The sequence below is a fragment of the Zeus faber genome, assembly GCF_960531495.2.
Source record: "Zeus faber genome assembly, chromosome: 15".
In the NCBI taxonomy this organism is placed as follows: Eukaryota; Metazoa; Chordata; class Actinopteri; order Zeiformes; family Zeidae; genus Zeus; species Zeus faber.
In genome coordinates, this window is record NC_137194.1 from 16956760 (window position 1) to 16983118 (window position 26359).

The window sequence follows — 26359 nt, forward strand, 5'->3', positions numbered from 1 at the left end:
TATTCTATTGTTACATTATGTTGTTCTATATTATTCTATAGTTAAATTATGTTGTTCAATAGTTTTTATTACATTGTTCCCTATAGTTATATAGTTCCACTATATGGTTCTCTATAGTTCTATAGTTACATTATCATGATTATCATGAAACAAAAGTTAGGCAGTTTTAAAAACATGAATCCCTTTATACCAGAGCATAAACATCAGGCCTATAAGATTGGACAGCCGCATCCTCGTAATCTTAGTAGTTAGTACCAAAACAAATGATAGAAACACACCGGTCTTTGGGTTGGAGGGTAAACGGCAGAAAGCAGCAGAAATGACAGCCAGGCCATTAAAAGAGCCAGTAAAAGTGTGGTGTTCTTACGCTGGTGCCAGACTTCATGGGGTTGCCCAGGTCACAGCTGAGGTAGCGGGTTTGGTTCTCCGTCTCGTAGCTGCAGGTCAGCTGGGTGAGGCTCTGGAAGGAATAGCCGAGGAGGACAGATGGAGAAATGGACTCAACTACAGAGTGGTTAACTCAGCTCGGGCTCCAGATTTCTACCAAGCAGCTCGGAAAGCAGGTTCCAGTCTCATAAACCTCTTGAATCTTAAATCTTTATTGCTAAATCTTTCCCTCTCATATATTGCCATTTTTTCATTGTTTACTTTTAAAGATTTAGGTCAAATTTTTATTTTTATTGTAGTTTTTTTTCAAATGTTTATTATTGTTAATTTCGGGTATTATATTATTGTATTCTTATTACTTTAATATTGTTGCCTATTTTTTTATGTGAGCTGCTATGACACTGCAATTTCCCTCTGGGGGTTAATAAAGTATCTATCTATCCATCCATCCATCCATCCATCCATCTATCTATCTATCTATCTATCTATCTATCTATCTATCTATCTATCTATCTATCTATCTATCTATCTATCTATCTATCTATCTATCTATCTATCTATCTATCTATCTATCTATCTATCTATCTATCTATCTATCTATCTATCTATCTATCTATCTATCTATCCATCTATCTATCTATCTATCTATCTATCTATCTATCTATCTATCTATCTATCTATCTATCAATATCCCATATGTAATGTCAAGTCAATATGCAGCGGCTCACACCAAACCCATTAAGGTTCTATAAACTGGTGTGTATGTGTGTGTGTGTGTGCGTCCGTGGAATCCATCGGGGCTCACCTCGTTATTGCGGGCGATGCCACTGTAGTCGGCCTCGGGGGGCAGCACCACGTAGAGCTCGGCCTCGTAGGCGCCTCCCTCGCCCCCGTTCCTGGCGTTGAAAGTCAGGGTCAGCGAGTTGTCATCACCGAGGAAGACTTCCTTCCTGTCCCTGGAGAGCCAGCACCAAAAAAACAAGGAGGGGGGGGGTCAACGGTCAGCAGAACAAGCTGAGGTGTCAAAGGAAATGTGCATGTGGGGTGTCATAACTCATTTTTGTTGACTACTTTTGGCAAGTAGCAGCCACTTTTAGAGTGATGCCTTTTTTTGGGGGGCTTCAATAACTTCGCATAAATCGTACACATTTCCAAGCAAAAAGGCATCAGTCAGATCCACCCTGGGAAGCGACGCTCCACTCCCACCCGAAACAAAACTTCCAGCGTAGCAATAAAGTCCTACATGCAATGCAGCACAAACCGGCATTGTAAAACACCTCCCACTTCCTTGCTTTCACTCTCCCTCCCTCCCTCCCTCCATCCTCTTCCAGCGCTCAGAACAATGAGAAATTCCATATGGAGGGTCACACAGACGCTTCTAATTAAAGTCTGGTTTCATGAGGAGAAGCAGTCGGAGCAGCAGATTTCTGAAGGTGATCCCAGAAATAGTCTCTAAATCTGAATCCAAACAATAAAATCTGACTGGGGGGAGAGTGGGGTGACTTGTTCCTACAGGTTATGTGCCTTGGCGATGAAATATCTAATGATATCGCAGGGATGATTTATACCGTTCACAGTAAATGGGGGCCAGGGGGGATATTTATTTTTATATATATATTAAAAAAAATAAAACAATCATTTAGAAAATAAGAATAAGAATAGTAAGATTAATAAAAAAAATAATAATAATAAAATAATTATTTATACCTAATAATAGTAAATAATACAAGATAATAAAATGATGATAATAATAATAATAATAATAATAATAATAATAATAATAATAACAATAATAATAATAATAATAATAATAATAATAATAATAATAAACACTTTGTCATCTCCTTTTACAGACCCTCATTTTGATACCTTTTTTCTCCGGCGAGCGCTAGCGATAGAGCGAGAGGGTACAAAAATATAAAGGTGTGAAATCAAAATGACAGGGCAGGGCTGGGAGCGCTGGGAGGAGGTTGTGATTTCTTGAGGAAAAAATGCTCACAGATTTGTCTTGTTTTTTCTTTTTTTTTTTCCCTGATAAAAGTGCAGCGGGGAGCTTTCGGGGAGAATCTTTGGCACGCACGCACACATACACACACACACACACACACACACACACACACACACATACACGCGCGCACACACACACACACCCACACACACACACACACACCCACACATACACACTCACACCTCCCATACTTTCCACACTGACACCCCGCCCCCTCAAAGTTGATCAGCCAATCCAAGCGCCTGAAGGACAGAGCTGCTTCCTGTTTTCACAGTATCACAACTACTGGTATGCGAACCAAACATGACAAAAACAGATGGCTCCAACATTTCCACACCGGTTCCTATTTAAATAAAAAGAGGTGAAAAGTTCAGCCTCGGCGACTTCGGTCCCCGGTATTTCTTTTTTGAATTTCGTTTTCAGAACCGTACTAGGAAATGAAACGGGACTCACCCGTGGACGGCCAGCCTCAGGTCAGGGACGCAGATGTTGTCTTCCCCGCAGTCCAACAGGATCTGAGCCTGGAAGACGCACAACCAGGAACGCGTTCAACAGGGAGCTTTATTTTTACGATTTCATGTACGTGGACGATTTATGACACGTGGTACAGTTGCCGGGCAGGTAAGAGCGGGACGGGACACGTTGTTCAGTGACGAACACCTTCAGGACGGCACCCCCCCCCCCCAAATGTCAGACATGTCTGTTATTACCACTCTTTATTTCTAGTATTTTCTCTCCCCCCTCATTAGATGCCACTGTTACTGCTAAAGCTAATGCTGATGTAGGGCTAAAAGAAAACCTCTGCCGGCGCAGTCCTCAATGCCCTGTGTCTACGGTTGCAAATTAGCTTTTTGCCTCGTCTCTTGTTGTCTTGTCAGAGGAGACAATGATGACCATGTTAGGTTTCAGACGGGCACAGAGAGACAACCTCCACACAGTTTACAAACACAGGCCTTCTGTCTGAGAGAGAGAGAGAGAGAGAGAGAGAGAGAGAGCGAGAGAGAGAGGGATACTACTACTGTGACCACAGTGCTGCCAGCCCAGCTCTCACCATCGCGCCACATCACAGCAGCGTGCGGCGGACCACACTTTCACCACATTCTACGCCACCCAGCAGACCACAGCGCTATACGCTATAGCATGAGGTATCAGGTATCTTTCTGATCCTGGGCATACAGCGATGGAGGGATGGATGGGCGGGCGGGTGGGTTAGCTAGTCAAGAGATAACGGGCGGGAGACGAGGCAAGGAGGAAATGGGTGAGCTGGTGACCACGGGACGTGTGGCGGAGAAAAAGCCTGCGCTGCGGAACGGCTAATTGCTTCCCGCTGCGCTAGCAGCGCAGTGTCACAACGCTGCTGCTAGCTGATGACGACGGCAACGGTAATAAATAGAAATGGAGGAGGAAGAGATTAGAGAGAGAGAGAGCCAAGCGCCTCCCTTGTCATTACAACATCAAGGAGGCTCTAATTATGGACACCATGCTAACCGCTAGGCTAGCTTGGCGCGAGCGCTCGCTGCCCGTGCCCCAAAGGCAGCGCTCTTGCACTGGGCTTGTTGTGCTGCTTAAACAACAACAACTGGGAAATAAAACTGACAGCATGTAATGTACAGCAAGGCAATCAAAAATAACTCTGGAAAATCAGCAGACTATTTATTTACGACGTGCTCATGTGGCGACGTGTTCTCGTGTAAAGAACAACGGTGGCATTGAAGCGCAGCCGTCGGTCATTTTTTCAAGTTCTTAAATGTGATTATGGCCGTGAGCATTCCAGATTTTGCACTAATGTCCGCCTTTGTTCATCAGCTGTAGTAGATCTGAGTGCACTCCGCGAGGCAATTAGTAGGTCCATCGTCGAGCCGCAGCCTCGCAGCAACATGTGGAGCTCATTACGCTATGAGGGAGAGCGAGGCTGCGACGGGACGCACCGACGATCCCTCCATCCACACCCGAGTCTGAAGAGTGTTAGAAAGTTGGCCAAGGCGACGAGGTCCGCCGCATGTCCCCGAGGCCCCGTGGAGAAGTTTCAGAGGGCATCGTGTGTCTGATCAAGGCCGAGGCTGCGGTATCGCTGTCGGGCCCGCCGCCATTCACACACTGCTACGTTCACGAAGCCTAAAGCCAGATTAATGAAATATGTTGGCAGTTTTACACTCACCCTCCCCAACCCTTTCCCACTTAACGTACACATACACAGAGGGGGGTTTTCCCCTCAGATGCTCAAAAAAAAAACAGCCAGGGTTTTTTTTCCCCAGGTTTTAGCTTGATATTTTAGCTCAGGGTCTCAAGGCCTCACTTCAGCGATGCACCACATCTGATGGAGGACCCATCAGGGCCCTTTGATAGCCAGAGAGCACATCAATGACAGGGCTTACTCCTCTGCCAAGACCGAAATACCCAGGGGGGAGGGAGGGAGAGAGAGAGAGAGAGAGAGAGAGAGAGAGACAGAGACAGAGACAGAGAGAAGTAGGAGTGAGTGAAAGGGAAAAAGGGGTCAAAATCAAACTAACGTCATCGCGCTTCCCCAAAGCGCTGAGATCTCGTGGTTATTACTGAAGTCACATGTGTTGTACACTGAAGACATGCCCGCACATCGAGTCGGCCCCGCTCCCATCCTGAAGGAAAGCTGTCCAAATGCTGATGAATATCAGATGCCAGATGGGCAAACAGCCTGTGTTATCTACTAACACCATGTGTACATACAGCTCGGAAACGAGCCACCGATGATCTGTTCGAAGGCCGAGTGGGGCCGAGACCCGCTCCCTGAGGGGCACTCAAACGCTCTGCGCTGCAAACACATGACTTGCCTTTTCACGTTGAAAAGTGCTTCCCAGACACGCTGGACAACTTCCCAGCAGAACAGTTTCAAGTTGAGAAAACACAAATGAAAAAAGTGTGGTCTTCATCAAGGGACCAGAAGAGAGTTTAATGAGGATGAGAGGGAACGGCGGGTCAAGGTGGCTGATGTCATTACCATCAGAGTCCCAGCCAGACTAAAAACCATCATTCACGGCTAATGAACAACGCTGCACCTCAGCCAAAGTTCTGTTATTACAAAGTCTCCGGGAGGCGCTCAGCCAGCTGGATATTTAACACAGACTATGAGGAAGGAAGGACCAGGGGGGAGTTGCTTCAGGTCAAAGTACCTTCTGCTCGATGAGGCTAGTAGTCTGGTAGTTGAGGATGGGCCGTAGGCCGTGGGAGTCAGCTGCAGCGTTGGGATCCAGGCTGTAGTTCAACGCCACGTAGATAGAGGAGAGCTTGTCCCTGAACTCCTTCTCGTCCTGCACCGAGAGAGACACTTACAAAAGGTTTCTTGTACAGTATGAATGTGTTTTTAATAATTGCTAGGGGAGCTTCGCTGCCATACACCATGGTTCTTATATTATCATTTATCTTTTTTTGAAATGTTAGGTTTTTGATTACATTAGAACAGTGGTTCTCAGCATGGGGTCCGGGGAGCCCCTGGGGGTCCAGATGCCATTATCACACTAATGAAGATTTAAAGCGGACGTACTCTCAGGTAGATCTTGGTGTCCTGACACAGTCGCTCCCCGTGCTTCAGCCTGACGCTCTTCTGCAGCAAGGCCTGCTGGGAGTCATAGAACAGAGCCCTCCTCACTGCACCCTTCTGCTTGTGCTTATAAGTATCCAGCTGTACCTCCACCTGGAAGTCTGGAACACACACACACACACACACACACACACACACACACACACACACACACACACACACACACACAGTGTCCAGTCATGGGCATTCATGGCGTGATGAATGTCCTTGAGTCACGTAATGACAGCTTCTGTAAAGACCTACATAAATACTCCAGAGCGCAGAGACAATGCAGTCAATGTTGCCCAAACATAATGGCAGGCATGGCAGGGTGTGCTTGCATACAGAGGAAGGAGTGATTAGAGAGAATTACCAGGGGCTTGATATGAGCCTGGTTGCTGGAGATGGATCGCAGATTATGTCTATGGCACCTGGCCAAAGTGCTTACTTAAACATTATCGTGGCTCTAATGAATTGCCTTGGCCGACTGCAGAGGAGAAGATGTGGCTCACCTAGGTTGTCTGGTAGGTACTTCCCATTGGCGGACAGGCAGAATCTCAGGTTGACGCTGTTGTGGCCAGAAAGGGAAAGGGGATGTGATCAGGGAAGCATGGACATTGATGGCAGACAGTTCATTGAAAAACCAGCTAATAGTAATGAAATGAAGCATAATGCGTTCGATCCCCCAAACCGGTGTCCAACCTCTTTCGCCAGTCAAGCTGATAGACTAAATGTAAACCCCACTCCCACCCTCCACCCTCAGAAACCCCCAATCGCCGCACACAATGGAATGGCCAAGGAAAGAAGCGTGAAATTGAGCTGCGTCTCACGTTTCGGCGTTGACCGTCACACGGTTCGAGCCTCTAGCCTCTGTCCCATGACATCATCGGCAGCCACACTGCGGCTGCTGTCCAAGTCTGCAAAACCTCCCAACAAAAACTCCAATCCTTCTACTAGTAACCCCCTCCCTCCCCAACTGGAAGCAAAGAGCATCACACAAACGAAAGTGAAAGAACCATTTAGAGCTTGAAAAAAAAGCTGGTAGCTTTAAGCGAAGTAAAAAATATAATAATGAAAGAAGGACTTATTACCAGGGGGTGTGTGTGTGTGTGTGTGTGTGTGTGTGTGTGTGTGTGTGTGTGTGTGTGTGTGTGTGTGTGTGTGTGTGTGTATGTGTGTGTGTGTGTGTGTGTGTGTGTGTGTGTGTGTGTGTGTGTGTGTGTGTGTGTGTGTGTGTGTGTGTGATAACTACATGTATGTGCTCCTGTCTGTTTATGTGCGAGCGAGCGCTCGTGCGTGCACATACTGGAGACTCTCCCTGTGTCTTGATGTTTCCCAGCTGTGTTCCACCACCAAACAATATCTCATTCAATCCGACTGCAGCGCGTTCTGTCTGCCCCCCTCCCCCCCAGCACTCTCCCTCCAAGCCCCACCACCCACCACCAACAACCTCCTCATCACCAGGCAACACGGTCTAATCAAAACATACGCAATACACAAGAGTCTCCTTCATGGACAGTGTTGCGAGAGCTAGGGAGCAGCCCCCCCCATCTGTTTCCTCCTTCCTCTCGCAGCGGGTGGAAATTAATACCATGCACATTTCCAGGAGAAAGTTGGACAATGCCATTATTCAGCATGTTATTTTGCTGTTTCACTCCGTGAAAGAGTGTGCTGTGAGGCCGTCATGGAAGTAAGTCAGGAGATAACACGAGCACGTCCAAAGAAATGAATAAGACGTCTGTTGTCCTTATCATAAATCCCTCTGAAAATGCGAAAATACACTAAACCGCAGCTTGTTGGCCGATAGCTTGCCAATCCAATGGCGGTTAGACACAAATGTCAAACCGCCGTTGGATTGGCGATGAAACCATAGTCCATGAAACGCGGGCGCCTACCATGAAACGGCCATGCTCGTGTTGCCGTTAACCACCGTGCAGGTCTTCTCCTCGGGGTTGATCATAGTGGGGTCAATCGTCAGGGAGGCGCTGGTGTTGACGATGGGCCGTGATCTATTGGGACAACATGAGGAAGGGATGAGGTACAATGAGAGGGAAGTATACTGTCTTCATTCAATTGATGCAGACCATTTGATTCATGACACAAGAGTTGAGTAATGAAAAGGTGTACCTATAGAGGACCGCCTTGTCAACACCGAACGCACCAACAATCAAATCTGATGGAAAAGCGAGAATCAGCAAGACAGGAAAGTTGCAAAATATAACACATGACTGTCTGTTTAACAACTGTCCTGATCAGCTTGTGTCCTCACTCACCTGGGTATCCATTCATGTCCAGGTCCTTGGAGCCTCGAAGGGCAAACCCAAAGCTGGCAGGTATGGTCCCAGTGGCCCACTGGCCGGTAATCACCTGAGAGGGTGTGTCCCTCAGACCACCCGAGAACCCGTTGTATATGTAGACCAACCCTTGGCGGTCCTCTCCTCCAAATGGACAACTGATGGCCACATCTATGTAAGAAAACCAAATGGAGAGCAGACTGTTAGGATATTGTAATAGGCAATAGATTTCTTTTCTGCATTTTCAGTAAATCGGAGGCCTACCATTGAAGCCATCCTGGTTCAGATCCCCCAATGGCCCGATGGTGTTGCCAAACCTCCCAAACACCTCTGTGCCGGTTAGGTGGGGCAGACTGGGCTCCAGGTCCAGGGGTCCGCGCTGCAGGTAGACGTAGACCCGGCCCATCTCCTCCAGGCGTCCGTCGGACCCCCGCACCATGAACATGGGGGCTCCCACCAGCATGTCGACCATCCTGCGGACGCCGGTGGAAGAAACACAGATCAGACTCAGACGCACAGATGTCTGAGCTTCCCGCTGTAATAAGCTTTTTGGTGGGTGGGGATCCAACCACGTCCAACCAATTAAAATTCGGAGAAAGTTTGAGAGAGAGAGGGCGAGAGAGAGAGCGAGAGAAAGAGAGAAAGAAAGAGAGTGAGAGAGAGCAAGAGAGAGAGAGAGAGAGAGAGAGAGAGAGAGAGAGAGAGAGAGAGAGAGGGAAGAGGAAAGGAGATAGAGGGCTCCTACTCACCCGTCGCTGTTAATGTCAGTCGTCGCCACAGCATAGCCAAAATAGGATCCCATCTGTGAAAACACCAGCATTACTCACATTTCTAGGACTGTGATTAGCCGGTGCATTATCTAAAGCCATCAGCTACATCAAGGGGAGGTTTATTCTTTCTTTATACAAGGCGGTCACGCTACTGTAAAAAAAAGAAACCCTGCCTCCAAGCGTGATTCATTGCTGGAATTAACAGATCTACTCAAGTGGCCCTAAAACCTTGAGAGCTTTTAAAATGACCACTCATACAACGAGGACAGGCTAACTTTGGTGGTTTGTCTTGTTACAGTGCTGCTAATGTTTTTAAAAAATTAGTCAACATAAACAGGGTCTCCAGATTGAACCCCCCCCCTCCAAATAAAGCAGAAGTGGGCCAAGTTTCCAGACTGGAAGGGAAAAGCAAAACTAGCTCATGATTTTATTTTTTCAGCCGAGCCAATCAGCTTTGTTAAAACCTACTCACTTGCACTTTTTCCTGTTCCCAGAACCATTTGCACAAATTGCCTCTGCACTTTCCTCCTCAATAATTGAGCTTTACAGCAAGCCACGAAAGGGCCTGTAAACTACTCCCTAACATTTTAAAAGGAAATTATTTTTTTGCTTACGCCGATTCGACAAATTAGGAACTCTCGGGAGTAACCGAGTTATGAAAATACAAAAAGTGACTTTAATTGATGAATGATATTTGATATGATATACATCACATCGCTCTTGACAGGAAAACCCTGCAGGGGTTTCCTATTTGGACTAAGTTAAACTTGAACTCACCTGTTCGCCCGTGTAGTTAAGCATGGACTTCAGATCCGTGCCATTCAAAATGGAGACCTATCAGGGAGCAGACACACATAAGGATCTGTGTATAATTGAACTGTGCACACACCCTGCCCTTCATGAAAACCGCTATGACTGTAATGATTCTGTCTTTATCCCCATGTCTTTTGTGCCTCCCAGTCTAAACCCTGTCACTGTCAATCTCTTCACAAAAGGAGGGAATGGATGGAGAGGTCTTACCAAGCCGTAAAGCATGACTCCTTTTGGAACACCAGCCACAAAATCTGCGATGTGTAGAAAAGAAGAAATGGAGAAAAGATTTAGGCGGAGGAACGTATCACAGAGGTCAACGCACTCTGGAACCTGGCCAACGCAAAGCAGACGTGACCTGTCCAAGTTAATCGTGAAATATTGCGGGCGAGCTGAAATGTGTTCATTCAGTGTGTGTGTGTGTGTGTGTAGCCCTAAGATCTGATAGACTCACCATCCAACTGATCGCCACTAAATTCCCCAACTGCGACAGAGTAGCCTGTGGACAGTATAAGAGGGCATAAATTTGTTTTAGCTTGCTTAGGAAGCAATAAAAAGAAAATCCATGTGCATTCATTATAACAGGGCAGTGGAGGACTCACCTTGATAGCTGTCATCATAATTGATCCCAGCCTGTCTGGTCTGAATCTGGCCATCGACAGACTGCATGAAATAGCCCGGGTAATACGCTTTAATGATCTTCTCCTTGTCTGCGGAGATCATCTGGCCTGAAGTTGAATAGGATACAAGTTGAATATAAAAATATTGGATCACAGACGATCAAAAGGCTCCTTCCTTGTAAAATTTGAGACAGAGAGGGTTACATGCGCCACAAACCTTGCCAGAAAAAGCTGCCTGGTCCTCCCAACACAATCCTGCCCTCCTGGAAGATAGATTGGATTGGATTGTAATGTGGATTACTATGATGTGAATGCTAAATAGTATTTTAGAAACCATTAAAGGGTAATGGTATTCACCTTGGTAAATTCTGCACTGAAACCTCCCTGACAGTAGCCCTGTCCCGCTTCGCCAGAGAACTCTGAAACAAAGGACAGTCTTCATGAAGCATTTGAAACACAAGTCTTTATTGATCTGACTATTACTGCCAATAAAGTCAAGCTGTCCGTTGTCACAGCGGGGAGCTGTGTTGGTCTCTGAGGAGCAGCCTAATCCATTACAACACCCGGGAGTGTTTCCAGAGCCGCTATATGATAGATCCCTGAAAGATGTTATCCCCTGCTACTCGACCCCATTTTCAATTCCATCTGCCCTGCCCTGTGGGTCCAACACTTGACCCCTCACCCACCTCCCAACAGGGAGGACAGCTGTAAGTAGTACTTTGGTGGTACTTTGGTGGCAAAGCAATGTTTCCTTTTTTTTCCTACCTGTCCGGCAGGGAGCATATTCCACAAAGTCGGTGAAGTTTTGGATTGAGAGGTAGCAGGTTCCCGTGGTGTCTGACTGAGGGACGTCGTTCTTCGTTCGCCAGGAGTAGAGCGGTGCGCAGGCCTGGTGGAAGTTTTTGGAAAAGGTGAAGGTCAGACAAAGGGGGAGAGAAGGAGGTTAATGGGAAAAAATGTTTTTTCTACAGTAGTTGCAACATCACCTTGGTGAACTCGAGAGGAGACCAGGGCTGAGGTCAGTGGTACATCTGGGTCAGGGTAACCACGTAACTCAACCCGGGTCGCAACCCGTGTTAACCAGGCCCCACCACGCTCTGATTTCACAGGGGACCCAAAACATTTCTTTCCCAAACGAAGGCAAGATGCAAAGTGAACTAAGTGGACCTGGCTCACCAAAGCTGAATGGACAATGACCTTGAAGGAAAAAGTGTTAACAAAGAACAGTCACCTCCCCTGTGGCCACAGAGCAAGACAGACGTCTCGGTCATGTGACCCGAGTGTGTTTCACCGGGGCCCTAACCATAACATTTGTGGGCACTAATGCTGTGGAGCAAAGTTGAAAGCAGGATGTCCCTCCACCCAAACCCCCCACCCTTCAAACCCAGTTGCTGGAAGAGTCAACTTACCAGAATGGTGTCGCCGTGGGAACGCACGGTGGCGCCGAACCACTGGTGAGACTTGACCTCAGCTTGATGGCTTTTGTCCCCGATGGAAACTGTGCGGTCCCCTGGGAAAAAACGGGGGGGGTGGGGCCAGTGAATGACAGCACTTTGACAAAACGTACCTGTTTTCAAGTGGACCTCAAGTAGTCACCCTGCATCCCCATAGGATTTGGTAAACTTTTACTTTTTGAAGAACGCAGGCTCAGACTTCCACGCCATTTGCTATGTAGTTTAGATGTCAATGGAATGGTGCTCTTGGCCTGGTTTAGTTTGGTTTGGATTGGCATGGTCCTTTTGACCCTTGCCTCTGTTTGGCCACCTGGCCCGGTCTCCCACTTATGACAGCAGCAGGTGATAGAACAGATGGACAGAGAATGCAGCTTGGCGCTTTCCACACAATTTTGTGTGCACACAGATGTGAGTCCGTCCTTTCCATGGATGTATTTTTATGACAAACAAATAACAAAGAAATATATAGAAATATAAATGATATTGATTAGGCCACTTGCACCCGCCTGTCCGAACCCCAGAGGGATTGTATGAAGAAATGCCAGATTGGGGAAGTAAAAAAAATGTTGTGAAGGGCAACCAAGGCAACCCAGGAAAGACCTACTCCACCCTAGCCATACACACTCCTCCAGCTCATTTCCCACTGTGGATTGTGTCACTTAAAAAAGAAAAAAAACACACAGATATGTTGCAAGAGAGCAGAACATCATCTCTCGAGGAGGCAAAATTAATGGAAAACTGTTGGAGATCATGACCCATGTAGATGTGAGGAAACCAGGCTGTGTGTCAGCCCTCGGATCCTCAACTCTCTTCTTGTATCCTTTTGTCTGTGCTTCCCAGCCAACTCGGCAGCCCTGAGCAGGGGCCTGGGGCCTGCACTGCGTCTTGGTGGAAACACAGAAGGGGCCGACGTCCAAAGAAAACATCAGCTCTGGCCCAGTTTCCTCCTAGCAACCTCACAGACATCTTTTCAGAACACATATTTCTATCGGTCTTGTACTTCATCCACATCTGCCTTAATGTCTCACAATTTTCAATGTCAATAATAAATTGCCTTGTTCAGATGACCAGGGCATTTATGGGGCTGATGCCAAAATAGTAAACAAGGTTAAACAATATACCACTATTACTATGTAATACTTATGGTATGCTTGTAGAAACACTTTCATGTGAAGGAACAATATCATAGGCCACATTTCACTGTTTCTGCTTTGCATTCCCTCTGTCCCCATCTTTTCGGGAGGTTCTGCATTTGCTTCTCTCTCCAGGTAAGAAGTGGGATTATGGTTCTTTAATGTCATAACAGTGATTCTGTTAAATCTCCATTACAAGGCTTTCTGTCCAACTTTACAAACTCATGTTCCATCAGCAGTCAACTTTAAGTATATAAAGTCAAAGGCAGGACATGTATGAGGGGATAGGATTTGAGCCACACTAGAACATGACCTCAACATTAAAGGGGCTCCAGAGAAGCTTGTTACTTTAACTAATCTCCAATAACTGCAGAGTATATTTCCCCACAGCATAGCTTCTTTATATTTTCATAACTCAGAGGCCTCTGTTTGGATAAGAAGAGTAAACTGCCACCGGGGAGATGTAAGGACTGACCACCATTGCATTATGTTTGGAAGGTGTCACCACAGCAACCAGGACTTGCAGCAGAATGGGACATTTTTAATTCATACTGTCCAACCCATTTTAATCCAACATCATGGTTTGTATAAGGAGGGGAAGCATGTAGGTGTCAGCGCCCACTTTTTTTCTAAGAAGCTTGGGGAACACATCCGTGGGTTCTCACAAAGCCACACTGGGGTTTCTGTTCAGTAGCCACATCAGCGTTGAATCTACAAGGTCCAAGCAACCAATAGACAATGGACAAGGTCAATGGCCAAGGATTTCTGATGTTAACGTGAGTGGATGCACCTACATTGAACGTTATTTAAACCCAAAGCCAGAGTCCTCCTTAATCGTCATTGTTAACAAAGATACAGATAAGGACCCCACACCAAAACCATTGAGCACAGGAGACATTAGATACCGTGTCACAGACCATGAAAAATGCCTCAGTCAAGTGCTCCTTATAGCCTCCAGAAGCAGCCGCCTGGAGTCACGCATAATGACCGCAGACGAGCTCGGGTGAGGCAGCGGGTGAGGAGAAACCCATAGAAGGGCCACAGGAACACGGCATGTCAGGTTCTCCTGGGAGGCCGGTTAGTGCATTGTGCTGATGTGACGTGGTGCATGGCCCTGGTCTCTCCCGGGACACCGTGGAAGGAGGTGGAGCGGGGGGTCTGGAGTGTGTCCATACACTCCCATTCCCCTTTGAACCGGCCATTAGTGGGGGTTACAGCCTCTCAATTTATATGTGTGTGTGTGTGTGTGTGTGTGTGTGTGTGTGTGTGTGTGTGTGTGTGTGTGTGTGTGTGTGTGTGTGTGTGTGTGTGTGTGTGTGTGTGTGTGTGTGTGTGTGTTCGTGTGTGTTTGTGTGCGTGTATGGGTGTGTTTGTGTACGTTTGAGTGCATGTGTCAATAGGGTGGAAGACAAATGGCTGAAATCGTTCATCACATCAGCCGTCCCTGTGGGAGTGGTGATGGAAGGAGAATGAGAGGGGAGGGGGAAACAGGACTCCAGTTTCTCGCCGTGCCCCCACCCCACTTCACTGCCCCCATCTTACTTCCACGGAGAGGCTCTTATCTCAATGGAAGCGGAAGTGGATGGGAGTGGGGCCTCTGGCCGCTCTGACCCAATTAGTTAGGCTAATTAAGAGGGTCTGTGGCCGCCGGGTCAGACCTCACCCACACTCTGTGTGATAGGGAGAGCACACACACATTGCTCTGTAATAGGATTGATCCAGATCTCAATACCCTGACTCAATAACTTAGAGCCCGAGATAAAGATCTAACGTGCTGGCATTGCGTTTTCACAACATCAAGGTAATGGCATCATCGCTGAATGGCTCGCCGTCTAGACTGTTTCACCATGTGAAATGACATCAAGGCTTTCTCGTTTCCATTGGTTGTTACCTTAAGAAGGCAGAGGAGGCAAAGAAGAAAAGGGAGCCACCGTGGAATGAGCTGTGAATTATTACATTTACATGATCATTGCACGGAGCCCGTCCCCCACTAGCACCACCACTTTGCTCTGAACCACATGGCTAAATTGACTCTCCCTCACTAATCTGCACTTTCAAAGATCAGAATAATGAAGGATGCCTTCCACATCCCAGGGGACAATCCTTCACCCTGAAACCCTGCTGCTTGCACATGACCTCACCCACTGTGGTCTCCAACACTCAAGGAATCTGCAACACATTTTTTTTGTTGCACAAAGGGTAGAAAAATAAATGAGCAAATGGGAACCAACTCATGGCTCCAATACAAAAGGGTTGTTAAACAAGGCTTGTAAAGACTAAGGGGAACATTTTTTCCATATTGTGCATAATAGACAAATCAACTTAAATTTCTAATGAAAGAAGGCCAACAGTCTCCTGTTAAATGGGGAACTCACACACACATACTGTATAACACTATCCGGCAAATATGTGTTAGCTGTCACTTGTTGGTTGTATTAGACTTAACATAATTGACACTCTTTACTTTGGTTGTGCATTTTCTAAACACACTGTTTTCTCGGTGGGTCCATCACAATGAAAGATAGATGTGGTCATTAGAAGATCTCAGACTTCCTCATCTTCCCATGAAGCAATCTATCTAATTCACACTGAATAGAAGCCTTTTTGTAAGAGGCCGCCAGTGTCTGTTTCCACAGTCATTCAAACAAGGCATCTCTTTGTTGAATCTATTTGTTTATTTGTCTCTTATCTCCCTATAGCCCTTTAGGGCAGGACAACACAAAGGTAGCGATGGGGAAGGAAGGAAAAAAATTGTATACAACCCGTCGTTAGCCCTTTCTTTTCTAAGCAAAGCAACAAACAGGAAAATAAATGATCCAGTTACCAGGAACCAACATCGCCAAACAGCAGTTCGGCAGAGTGGAACAGTGACGTCTGATCCAGAGGGTTCGAATTAGGTGCTCGACGTGTGTGACGAACTGTGAAGTTTGTGTTAGTCTATGACGAAGCTTACCTTGAGTATCAAACTCAATGCTGTGGCACTGGGACTGGCCAAGGCTCCAGGGGCAGTAGAAAACAGATCCTCCCTCAGTAATGTTCAGCTGGCTGGTGTTGGCCTTCGGAGCGCCTATGACCACACTCACACTAGAGAGAAAATAAAAAAGAAAGGAGGGTGAGAACACGTAAATCAAATGTAACACATCCACCAATCTGCTAAGGATGTTCAAAATGTCCTTTCTGCAATTAAATAGGCCATATCTACCTTGCAGTTCACTTGAAATTGTAGACTATATGCACGTTTTACTGCCTAACAGGATGTAATCTGACTTATTGGCAAAACATTTTAACAGGCTAGGTTGCATAATCTTGTCCAACCTAGAGGAGTTGCTGCTATGCACATTTTATTTCCCCAGACCCATACAACCAAACAAACAGGAACACCTGTGTACAGCCAAACATTTGAGCAGCAGGGCTCGCGTGTACAGGCACATGCACTTGCCTCCACGTGGGGCTAATTTAATGGGAAAACAAGGATGCACAGTATGAGTAGAGTCTGGGAGGACTCGATGAGTTATTTCTACAGCTGTGATGTGTGCTACACATCCATGTCCCTGGGGGTTTCACCGTAAAGTCAGACAGGGCAGGCAACCACTTCAACAGACCTGCCAAGAATATCTGAAGCTCAGAGGTGACTCCGCCGTGCAGGTCATTAAAAGCTAAATATGGGGATACACTTCAAAAGGCAACAAAGAACAAAAACAACCAAGAGAGTGATGATGGGTGGATTGAAAAATCAAGTGGAGCGAAGAGAGACAACCTCGACTTGGGCACAGTAAAGTTGTAAGGCCTGTAGACAGCCTCTCTGAAGTGTACAATCTAGCCATTACCTCATTGCAAAGCCAATTATCCATCTATCAACAGACTTGGTTGGAGGGTATAAGAAGCAGGGTGATCTGAGTGTAGACAGGGCCTGTGGGGGTCCACTACAGGAAGAGCCCATCCTTTCCTGATCTAGATATTCTAATAGCGCATGGAAGTTTACATGTTGGCCAAACATAGCATCTTACCCCCAAGGGTAACCACTCAGCAGAGTCAAAAATGGCAGAGCTCCATCATGGGCCCAAAATCAGTTGCAGCGGTCCAATACAACATGGCTTTATGGGAAACAAATTGTGAACAATAGTGAAGACCCATCTTTCCCCTTCAAGAACAACATTATTCAGCCAGATTTTGGACGGCTACGACCTCAGGGGGCAGGAAAAAAACAATAATTTGAAGAAAAGAACCGGTGCCAGGAACTTTGGTGTTGGGAGAAAACCAATGAAAAGCTACAACTGGTTTAGTCGACAACAAAACACACATCGTAAAGCACGGTTTATGAGTTTAATACCACGGCATTACCTGTGGTCTCACAAGCTAAAATGGTCAAAATCAAACTCTAAATAATGGGGCCAAAACTTGTGATTCGTTTTGGAAGAGAAACATTGAAACATCCATTAGACTTGAGAGAGAAAGAGAGAGAGAGAGAGAGAGAGAGAGAAAGAGAGAGAGAGAGAGAGAGAAAGAGAGAGAGAGAGAGAGAGTGAAGTAAAGAGAGCACCCCATACCCACCCCCACTCCCACTGTACGGACATAAAGGAGCATCCCAGAAGAGCAGCACAGATCCAGCTGTAGAATAAGGCAAATCCCAGAGAGTATTCCGTCACGCATTCTCACCATGAGACAGCTGGGGATCTCCCAGGATCCGGACTCCCACACTCATATGTACAATATTTGTAGTCTGGTAAACATTTAACACTTCACACTCCGCCACTGTTAGATGACTGCATCATTACGTCTTGTCATTACGTCTTAGGATACGAGGGCTGACATTTCCTGTGTTCCTGGGAGATATGGAGTCCTCATTTTGTAAGATAGGCCAGGGCTTTTCGGCAGGCAAGAAGAAATTGTTATAAAATTATTGTAAATGAAAATCAACGAAGAAAAAGTTAAAAATCCAAACCTAATCTTATCTATACCTATAAAACAACCGATTCCTGACAACATTCCTGAGGTTTCTGTGTAATCAATTGATGAATTCGCTGAGAAAACAGGCAGGAAATAACGAAACAAGCGGAACTTTTAATCAGTTTGTTGAGAACTTAGATAAAGCCAGGCGCACAGTAAACACGTACATGCTCACGCTCACATCTCGCATTGTAAATTAGGGAGGGAAATAGCATTTAATGGCTTCTTATCTGGCAGGGATCAGTCTATTTCGAGCTGTAATACCCCAGGCCACATCGTCTGCCAGCTATTCACTTGAAAATGGAGCCCTTGTATTGCTGGAGTATTTTATAATCCTGCAGTCGTCTCCAGTTGTCTGATAGCTGGATTCAGAATGACTTTGCATAAGTGAGGGGAGTGGATGACTAGACCTTTAGTAGTTATTTAAATGTATGTGTGAAAGGAGCGAGACGGTTGAAGAACAGTCACAGTTGAGGGCTTGTCTTCCAGCAACAGTGACTGAAGTTTCTCACAAGAAGGAGAAAGGTGAGGACCTAGGAGAGGGGGCTACAGCAGCAGGGCCATACCAGATAGAGAGAAGTAGAGCTGGTTGGAATGGTTGATAATCTTTGCATCTCAAAGCATTGAGTTGCAAATGATACCACCAAAGCACAAGGAGACAAATTCCATAAAAATGATAACTGTTCTAGATCTTTGGCCGAAAACGCCCCCGTTGGTCATCAGTTCTTTCTACGGCTGGTCTGGGCCGTGGAAATTAAACACGTATCAAATATTGTGTGGAGTAGAAACTACCACGGGGGAGGTCTTGCGTCAGGAAGTCAGCAAAACCAAAAATTCTGAAGCAGAATCATCACATTCATCTTCTATGACTTTGTGGCCACAAGCTTAAGAATCATCCGTTCAGTTGTGATAGTGGGTATTTCTCAACTGTTTAGGCAACACTCCCACACTAACAGAGAGGGCGCTTAAGTGCTAAAGCTCGACATGGACAAACAATCCTTGTTCCTTTGTCAGCGTCCATTGCTTCAGGCAAAAATGATTTTGTAACAGAAAGCCTTGAGACATTTACTGGTTTGAGCGCAGGCGGAAAAATAACATTTGTGGTTTCACCATTTCCCCCGGCGTCAATCCTAGCACCCCAATGGGCTACCATATACCAGCCACTAACCACCCCCACCAGTCATTGGACAATTTAGCACTAATTAAACCAGTCTAATTGATTTTGGCTGCAAGTGAGCAATGTGTTTCAACCAAGGTCTGGGTTTGTCTCATTTAAACCACGCCAAAATTGCCTCACTGTAACCACTTTTTTTTATGGGTTTGCAAAATTAAGGGTGATGAAGAATGGCTGGAACTTGCTGATACAACACCATCGTTTGTAGTTGTGGCTAATAGGGCTTATGATGACGCTGCAGAGGGAGGTTATCAGACACCAAATTCCTCCCTTTCCCTCCATGCATAGACACAAATCTTTTTCACCCCCAATCCATATTTAATTTTCTTCCTTCCAGCTGTTGAGCTTATGTCACTTGAACACTATTATAATTACTGTAAGCTTTGTCGGATGGCGGGCTCACACACACACACACACACGCACAACTTTTACAGAAGAAAGTGTTTGGCAGCCAGCTGTGGCTCTCATCAACATCTGCGGTCGTAAAGCTAGCTTATGGAGTGATAAGGGTAAAGGCACCCAAGGCACTTCCAAGAATGAGCCTCACTAACGCCCAAGCTGGAGAAATGTACTGTTGGTGACCAGGTCCCAACACACTTAAGCTTGGAGTGGTTCCACATGAGTGAAAGAAACATTGTTACTTCAAACTGAGAGGAAGCTCTCGAAGAGTCCTTCTAGTGAGGAGGCTTAGTCATGGACAAGAAGCTCTGATGGAAGATTTAGGAAAGACAAGTAAAACGGCAACCGGCGGCTCATGATACCGCACCACTGTGCCGATGTAAGTTACCCAGTCAGTTATTGGACCTTTCTGAACAAATGGAGAGGACGAGCAGATAACACTCTCCAGGGACTTTTTTGGGAACAATTTTGTCTTTGAGGGAGCCAAACTGAAATTAGATGCACCCGCGGGTGAGTAAGTGATAACTTATTACAGAACAAACAGAGCCACAGGGACAGTCTGGCAAACCCCTGTGAGCCCGGTGCCGGAAAGGAGCCGTGCAAGGCCTTATAGCTTATAGTTCTTCTGTCCAGGAACTTGAGGATGATGAGGGAAGCAGTGCTTGTGCTGGGATGGCGTGTGCTTGCTACAGAGAGTCTACTGTGCTATGTTGAAGCCACTGTAGTTCTGTCTTCTTTTTTTTTTTTTTTTTTAATCATCAGTCAGAGTAAGCTGAAAGACAGACCAACTATTGATCTTGTATATGATAAGATCTGACAGAAGTTCAGATAAGCTCAGATTGCAGTTCAAATATTTCAAGAAAACCTGAATAGGGCTACTGAGGAAAAGGAAGACATGTCAACCAATGAACATCTGATATAAAACAAAAGCAACGTCTGTCGAGAACCAGAGCTCACTGTCACCACAAAAACATTTCCTTTGTGCCCGAAGGATAGTGTTGCTCTGCAGATGGTGTCCAAATTACAGGTGCCGGCCCAACAACCACGCTGTTAGGAAAACCTGTTTGTTGTCAGAAGAAACAATGCTGCCATTCAGGGGCCACTTCATACGTCACAGTTTGGGATTTACGGTTTAATTTCATTCTACACCTGGGTAGGAGGTTTTTGGCCAATACTAGTATTCCTATAAACATTTAGAAGTTAACATGTTTTTGCTGACACTGCCTTACTTGTACTACGCTTATCTGGCCTCAAATACCGTTATAGTAAATGTGTCAAAACAAGCAGCCTTTTCACCAAAATTCAACCACAAAATAGATTTTCACAAGAGTGGCGTAACTCAATACGCCCCAGTACTTAAAAAAAGAAAAAAAAAAGAAAAGAAAACAGATCCCTATAAGCTGAGGCTACAGACCCTGTATTTCTGCAACTAAATTGCAGCCTAGCCCTTCTCCTACAGTACCCAGACGCTTATAATTCAGAGACCCGCTGACCCTTAAAACCTCACATGGGAGTTTAACTACCGCCGGTTCACACCTCTCCCCACAATGACCACCACCTCAGGGGGTTCACACCTCCAGATAGAGAAATGCTTGTATTGAAAGTGGGGGTAACAGCAACAGTAGTGGTGGTGGGTGTCTACACTATCAACCCTCTGATCACTCCCAATCAGGGCAGCTGTGAGAACACTTTGTTTCACACCACCCCAGCCAATTCCAAATGAGAAATCTTACAACCCCATTCTGAATGTATATTTTTGTAATTGCAAACAGAAAAAGGTCACAATTGAGAACGCGACCTGCGTCATTTGCCATTTTTCCCGTATGAAGGGCGGCCTTTATTAAGTTGACAAAGACATGTATCACTCAGTGAGAGCGGGACGGCAGCGTTAAAGCAAACCAGGCCTGATGGCAGCCAGAGATTACGTCTTTCAAAGTGTGCGTCATCGAGACCCTGACCAATGGCCAGCTGTGCTACAAACTAGACGTGAGGTCCTGAGGGCATTCCCCAACTCCATTCTGCACACCCGGAACAGAGTCTGGGGGCTCTTTAAACCCATCGTCACCAGCCCCTCACAGACATATTTTTCCACTGAAGCACACACACACACACACATACAAACACACACACACACACACACACACACACAATCATTATTTAAACCCACCATAACCTACAAAACAGTAAAAGCTTGACAGGCATTTCGTATCAGAGACAGCATGCCGTGTAGCCTGGTCTGGTAGAATGAGACTTTCACCATTGACCTTTTAAAAACACCACAATCTAGTGTGACCGACCTACAGGCCCACGCATTGCACATGGAGCACTTTAAGAACCACAATGCAGCTTCTTTTTAAGGGAAAAAAAGGCCAATAAATAAATGCCTTCGCGCAGTCTGACATGGGGCCCCATTGTCTGCAAGCCATGACGGGAAGTGTTTGCTGAGAACCTGGATAAAGGATTGCTTGGCAGTCCAAATATACAAGCACTTTCTGCAACCCAAACAGAAATCAATTTAATGTATAAACAGGTCCACACAAATAGACAGCAGTAACAGTAGTCACAAGGGATCTGGATGATCATAAATGGAGTGGTGTCCGGGGGGAAAGCATCCAGTGTCAATATTGGCTTAATGGTGACCTTGTTGGACAGGTGACCAACGCAAACCGGATGACCTCAGTGGAGGTGCACGTCATGGCTGAACCACGCATGAGCTAATGCAGATCACCAACACCCAATCCCAAACACACATGCTGAGTGGAGATGGGCGGAATGGAACGCATTATCATCTCCATCGTCAGCCGCCAAGAGGCCTCCATTACAGATAGCCGTAGAAATTTCTCTCAGTGGCTATGCTGTGAATCTGGAATTTCACCAGTAATAGATATACACCAGGAGAATGGGGCGTCCTACTGTTGGACAAGCAGATCATTTCAGAGTCTATCCAAAAATCACTGGAGTTATGAATCAACACAGAGAAAGCGACTTGGTCGTTCCAGACACCCAAAAACCAGGTCTGTTATTATTTAGAGCCCCTGACCATTGAACCCCCCCCCCCCCCCCCCCCCCCCAACCATATCTCAGAGTGGACCGGTCCTCCCTCGTCCCTGCCTGGCACCAGGGAAAGTTAACTGGAGTGAGTTACTGTTTGGTTATCACACGCTTGAGTAAGACACCATCAGTCAGCGGCCCTTCCAACCTTCCCATCCCAGTAAACTAGCTAAGAGACACAAATACAGATACACACCACAGGGGAACATATATCCTCCATCTTCTCCTGTGTATATGTGACCAGAGAGAACGCAGAGCCTGTCCTCGGGCATTCTTCCACGGTGGTCTGCTCGCCAGTGTCCAGACTTAATTCTATTATGCTCGGCTAGGGGGGGTCACGGCGGACACATGTATCAACTCTTTGTCATGGATCAGCATCACAGGGGGAGAAAGTGAGCCATTGTGCCTGTGGGACTAGACTAGGACATAATATGCTAATGTGTCCTTTGGTCTAATGCTGACATCTACATTGGTCATTATTTGGATCAATGACGTCAGCGCTTCAGAGTTTTACATTGACATTGAAAGTTCATACATGTACTGTATACATGGTTGCCACAGGTCAAAGACGATCTTGAATCATCTCATCCGAAGAAACAAGACAAGAAGAAACTCCCTGTCCTACCCTGAGCTGACCTCACTCCAGTATTTTAACTCACTCTCCTATGTCTTCATGCTGTGAATGATAGTGATGTAGATGAGATAGAAAAGAGAAAAACCCTACCCACGCTTTCATGCTTCCGTTTCCTGTTTAGAAGTGCAGCTACTGAAAAGCAACAGGTACGATACATGCTGTTTGGCTTGTGAAGCCATGTGGTGAGGAAGGGCTTAATTCTGCTCTCTCGTACCTTGCTTGGCATTTGAGATCTAAATGGATATAATCCGCAGGCAAATGACAGGGGAGCGGGACGTAGAGAGCTGCGCTTTAAAATTATCCCGCTTTCCACGTATTACCCATTGTCTCATCCTCTCCACCACAGCTATACAAACTTTGGATGAAGTCATCAGCTCGAAAACTGATTCTGTGGCTCATACTTCATGAGACAGGGGGAGAGGTGGGGGTGGGGGGGGTGGGGGTTAGGCCGTCATGGTGGGTTGGGGGGTTGCTTGGGGGGGGAGGGGGGGGGGCTCGGGGGCGGAAGAATTAAAAAGTGCTGCAGAATGACCTCAGCCTGGGAGGAAGTGAGAAACGTGAGGTGGAGGCATCAAATAATTTTATTTATTTTTTTAATAGGGGAGTCTTAAACATGCTCGCCTCTCACTCCAGTTTTGGCAAGCTCCACGCCCAATCAAACAGCTTTTTCCCCCCGAAAAAGAAGAAAAGAGAGAAATGGTGACCCTTTAAAGAGGAGGCGAGAGCCAGGGGATGGAAATGAGGAGGAGCGGGGGGAGGGGATCCTCACATGTGTCTGCTGCCCAGGGAAATGGGGAGGAGAAACACATGGAAAGTAGAGCTGCGTCCCACTCGGCACAAAGCCCTTTCTCAAAATCCACAACCTTCTGGCTGCACCGAGCAGCCAAGGACGAGACACGGCTGCGCCTTCGCTCAGCGGCCGCAACCTTTAAGCAGGATGTCTGGGTCTGGGGGCATAGAACATCCACTTCATGAATATTACAATTAGGCCAAAAGGGACGGACAGTTCGATCGTAATGAATGTACTGTACGGGAAACCATAGATGGACAACAGTAACATAGCTTCATATTATTTTTTCAAACAAGCCTTTCACTTAATACATAATTTCATCATGTGGATAAAAAAAAGCGAAACGGCTGTGGCAACACCCTAAAATCAACACACTACCGAGCATGTTATGTTCCTTACACCTCGACTTCTGGGGCAGTGTACCCAAACAAACAGACCTGCTGGGCTGAGATCACAACATGCATGACAAAAAGCCTGAGTCCCCTCTTAGTGAGTGATTTCACCGACCCCTGCAGTGGGGTCAGCAGGGGGTCCGTGCAGGCCAGAATGCTGACACAGTACCAGCATGTTAGAGACCCAGACGCGGTGGTGGCATCCCCACTGAGCACAGCGGCGGCACCATCAGCTGGACCATCGAAAGCAATTCGGTCCGGCGTCCTGAGAGCTTTGCTTTTAACAGGCTCCGTGGAGCATTCAGGCGCCCATAAACGGATTTCATGCGGGGGTGGTTTCAATCCAATTACATTTTGAGGATGGATTCCTCAGCAGCCGATACCGTTTAATTTAATTCACTTTTCATAAAGAAATGGTCCCCCCCCCCCCCCCCCCCACGCTGGTCTTTGTTGGAGGGTTTGATTCGACGACTGAGAAGGAGATCCATCATAACGGGATAAAGTTGGATGGGGACGCGCGCCAGTCGCGGGCTGGCAGCGGTGCGTAACGGTCTCCAGAGACGCGCCGATCTGCTTTCACAGGACGGGGGACAATCACGGGGATCCCAAGGCGGCGTGGCCGAGCAAGGGCGGTCGGACACGCTTGGACATTCGATTCGTTTCGACTTCCAGACCCTCAAACTCACCTCTCGGAACCGGCCATGTAGAATTCCACCGCGTATCCGAAGTAGCTCCCGTTGGGTCCGGCGTACACGGACGGGTTCTCCGCGTCCAAGTTGAAGGCTTCACAGAAGCCCGGGAGGTGGGAAAGTGTGAGGATCCAAAGCCCCAAAATGCCCGGGGCCAAACGGGCTGATCTTCCCGGCGTCCGTGCAGAAGATCTGACCAACCCCATTTTTTTTTTTTTTATATATATATATTAATATAGATTAATATTTCTGTTCGTTTCTCAGTCACTTGAAACGAAGTTTGTCCTGGTGTGTGGGGAAGTTGTTTCCTCTGGAGATGTTTCCCCCCCCCCCTCAACTGAGCTGCATCCTTGGAGCTGGAAGGGTATCCAAAACGCTCTGTCAGCTCCCCCCTCTCTCTCTCTCTCTCACCCTCTCGCTCTGCCGGTGGTTCTTCCCGTTCCCAGTCCTCCTCTGACACTGGGTGGATTGGATCGGAGAGCGGGGAGTTCCTCCGGCCGTGACTAAAGTTCTGCAGGGGTGGAGCCAGTGATCACGCACACGTTTTTGGGAGGAGGGGAGTTGGAGGAGGGGGAGGAGGGGGAGGCTTTTATCAGAAGAGAATACAAGGGGGTTGTCCGGCAGCACTGACGGGAGTTCTGGGGGCCCCCAAAACCACCACTGTTATTTTTCATTTTTTTTTTTTCTTCTCTTTTCTATTATCTCCAGAATGGATCTTGACCTTTTGAACCCCTCTGCGTTCACAGGTCCGGCCTGATGGATGATTATACGGTCAATGAAATGGCTCTATGACAATGGTGATCGGCTGTTTGATCTTTATTAGTTGGAGAATGTTTGGACAGATAAGACAAGAATGTAGTTCTGTTTCTCTCTGTTTCTCTGTAAAAAAAAAAAAAGAAAGAAAGGTCATACACATTTTTTTTTTTTTTTTTAATAAAGATAAAAAAAGATAGATGTAAATTGACATTGAAATAAAACAAATACGAATAGGTAAATAAAGTTGAAATATAAAGAGAGTTTGGTAAATTTTTTTGTTATTTAATTATTTTTTCTAAGGAATATTATAATTAAAATGGCATCTGTTCTCTGCAGTTATTAGTAAAGTGCAAATACTTTTGGTACAAAACAGTTATGGCAACAGATCACACATTGTATTTATCTTATTTCCTATTTGGTTATTTGATATGCTTTCCAAATATTTTGGGACACTGGCTGGTGCAAAGCAAAGGTCCTCTCAACTGGCAAGGGGGAACC

General features: G+C 46.4%; 1 protein-coding gene across 1 annotated transcript in view; it reads right to left on the reverse strand.

Moving 5' to 3' along the window:
- Window positions 1-25538, reverse strand: part of itga5 (integrin, alpha 5 (fibronectin receptor, alpha polypeptide)) — a 32774-nt gene extending 7236 nt beyond the window's left edge. The window contains exons 1-21 of the mRNA XM_080015553.1: window positions 25103-25538; window positions 15983-16113; window positions 11852-11952; window positions 11208-11331; window positions 10800-10861; window positions 10660-10705; window positions 10425-10550; window positions 10277-10321; window positions 10033-10076; window positions 9790-9846; window positions 8992-9044; window positions 8507-8715; window positions 8222-8413; window positions 8076-8121; window positions 7844-7957; window positions 6461-6516; window positions 5913-6070; window positions 5542-5679; window positions 2849-2916; window positions 1193-1343; window positions 368-460 (exon numbers count right to left, since the gene is read on the reverse strand). Of these exons, the coding sequence (XP_079871679.1) occupies window positions 368-460; window positions 1193-1343; window positions 2849-2916; window positions 5542-5679; window positions 5913-6070; window positions 6461-6516; window positions 7844-7957; window positions 8076-8121; window positions 8222-8413; window positions 8507-8715; window positions 8992-9044; window positions 9790-9846; window positions 10033-10076; window positions 10277-10321; window positions 10425-10550; window positions 10660-10705; window positions 10800-10861; window positions 11208-11331; window positions 11852-11952; window positions 15983-16113; window positions 25103-25311 (2223 nt within the window). The 5' untranslated portion in view covers window positions 25312-25538. The remainder of the gene's footprint in view (window positions 1-367; window positions 461-1192; window positions 1344-2848; window positions 2917-5541; window positions 5680-5912; window positions 6071-6460; window positions 6517-7843; window positions 7958-8075; window positions 8122-8221; window positions 8414-8506; window positions 8716-8991; window positions 9045-9789; window positions 9847-10032; window positions 10077-10276; window positions 10322-10424; window positions 10551-10659; window positions 10706-10799; window positions 10862-11207; window positions 11332-11851; window positions 11953-15982; window positions 16114-25102) is intronic.
- Window positions 25539-26359: the final 821 nt, after the last annotated feature.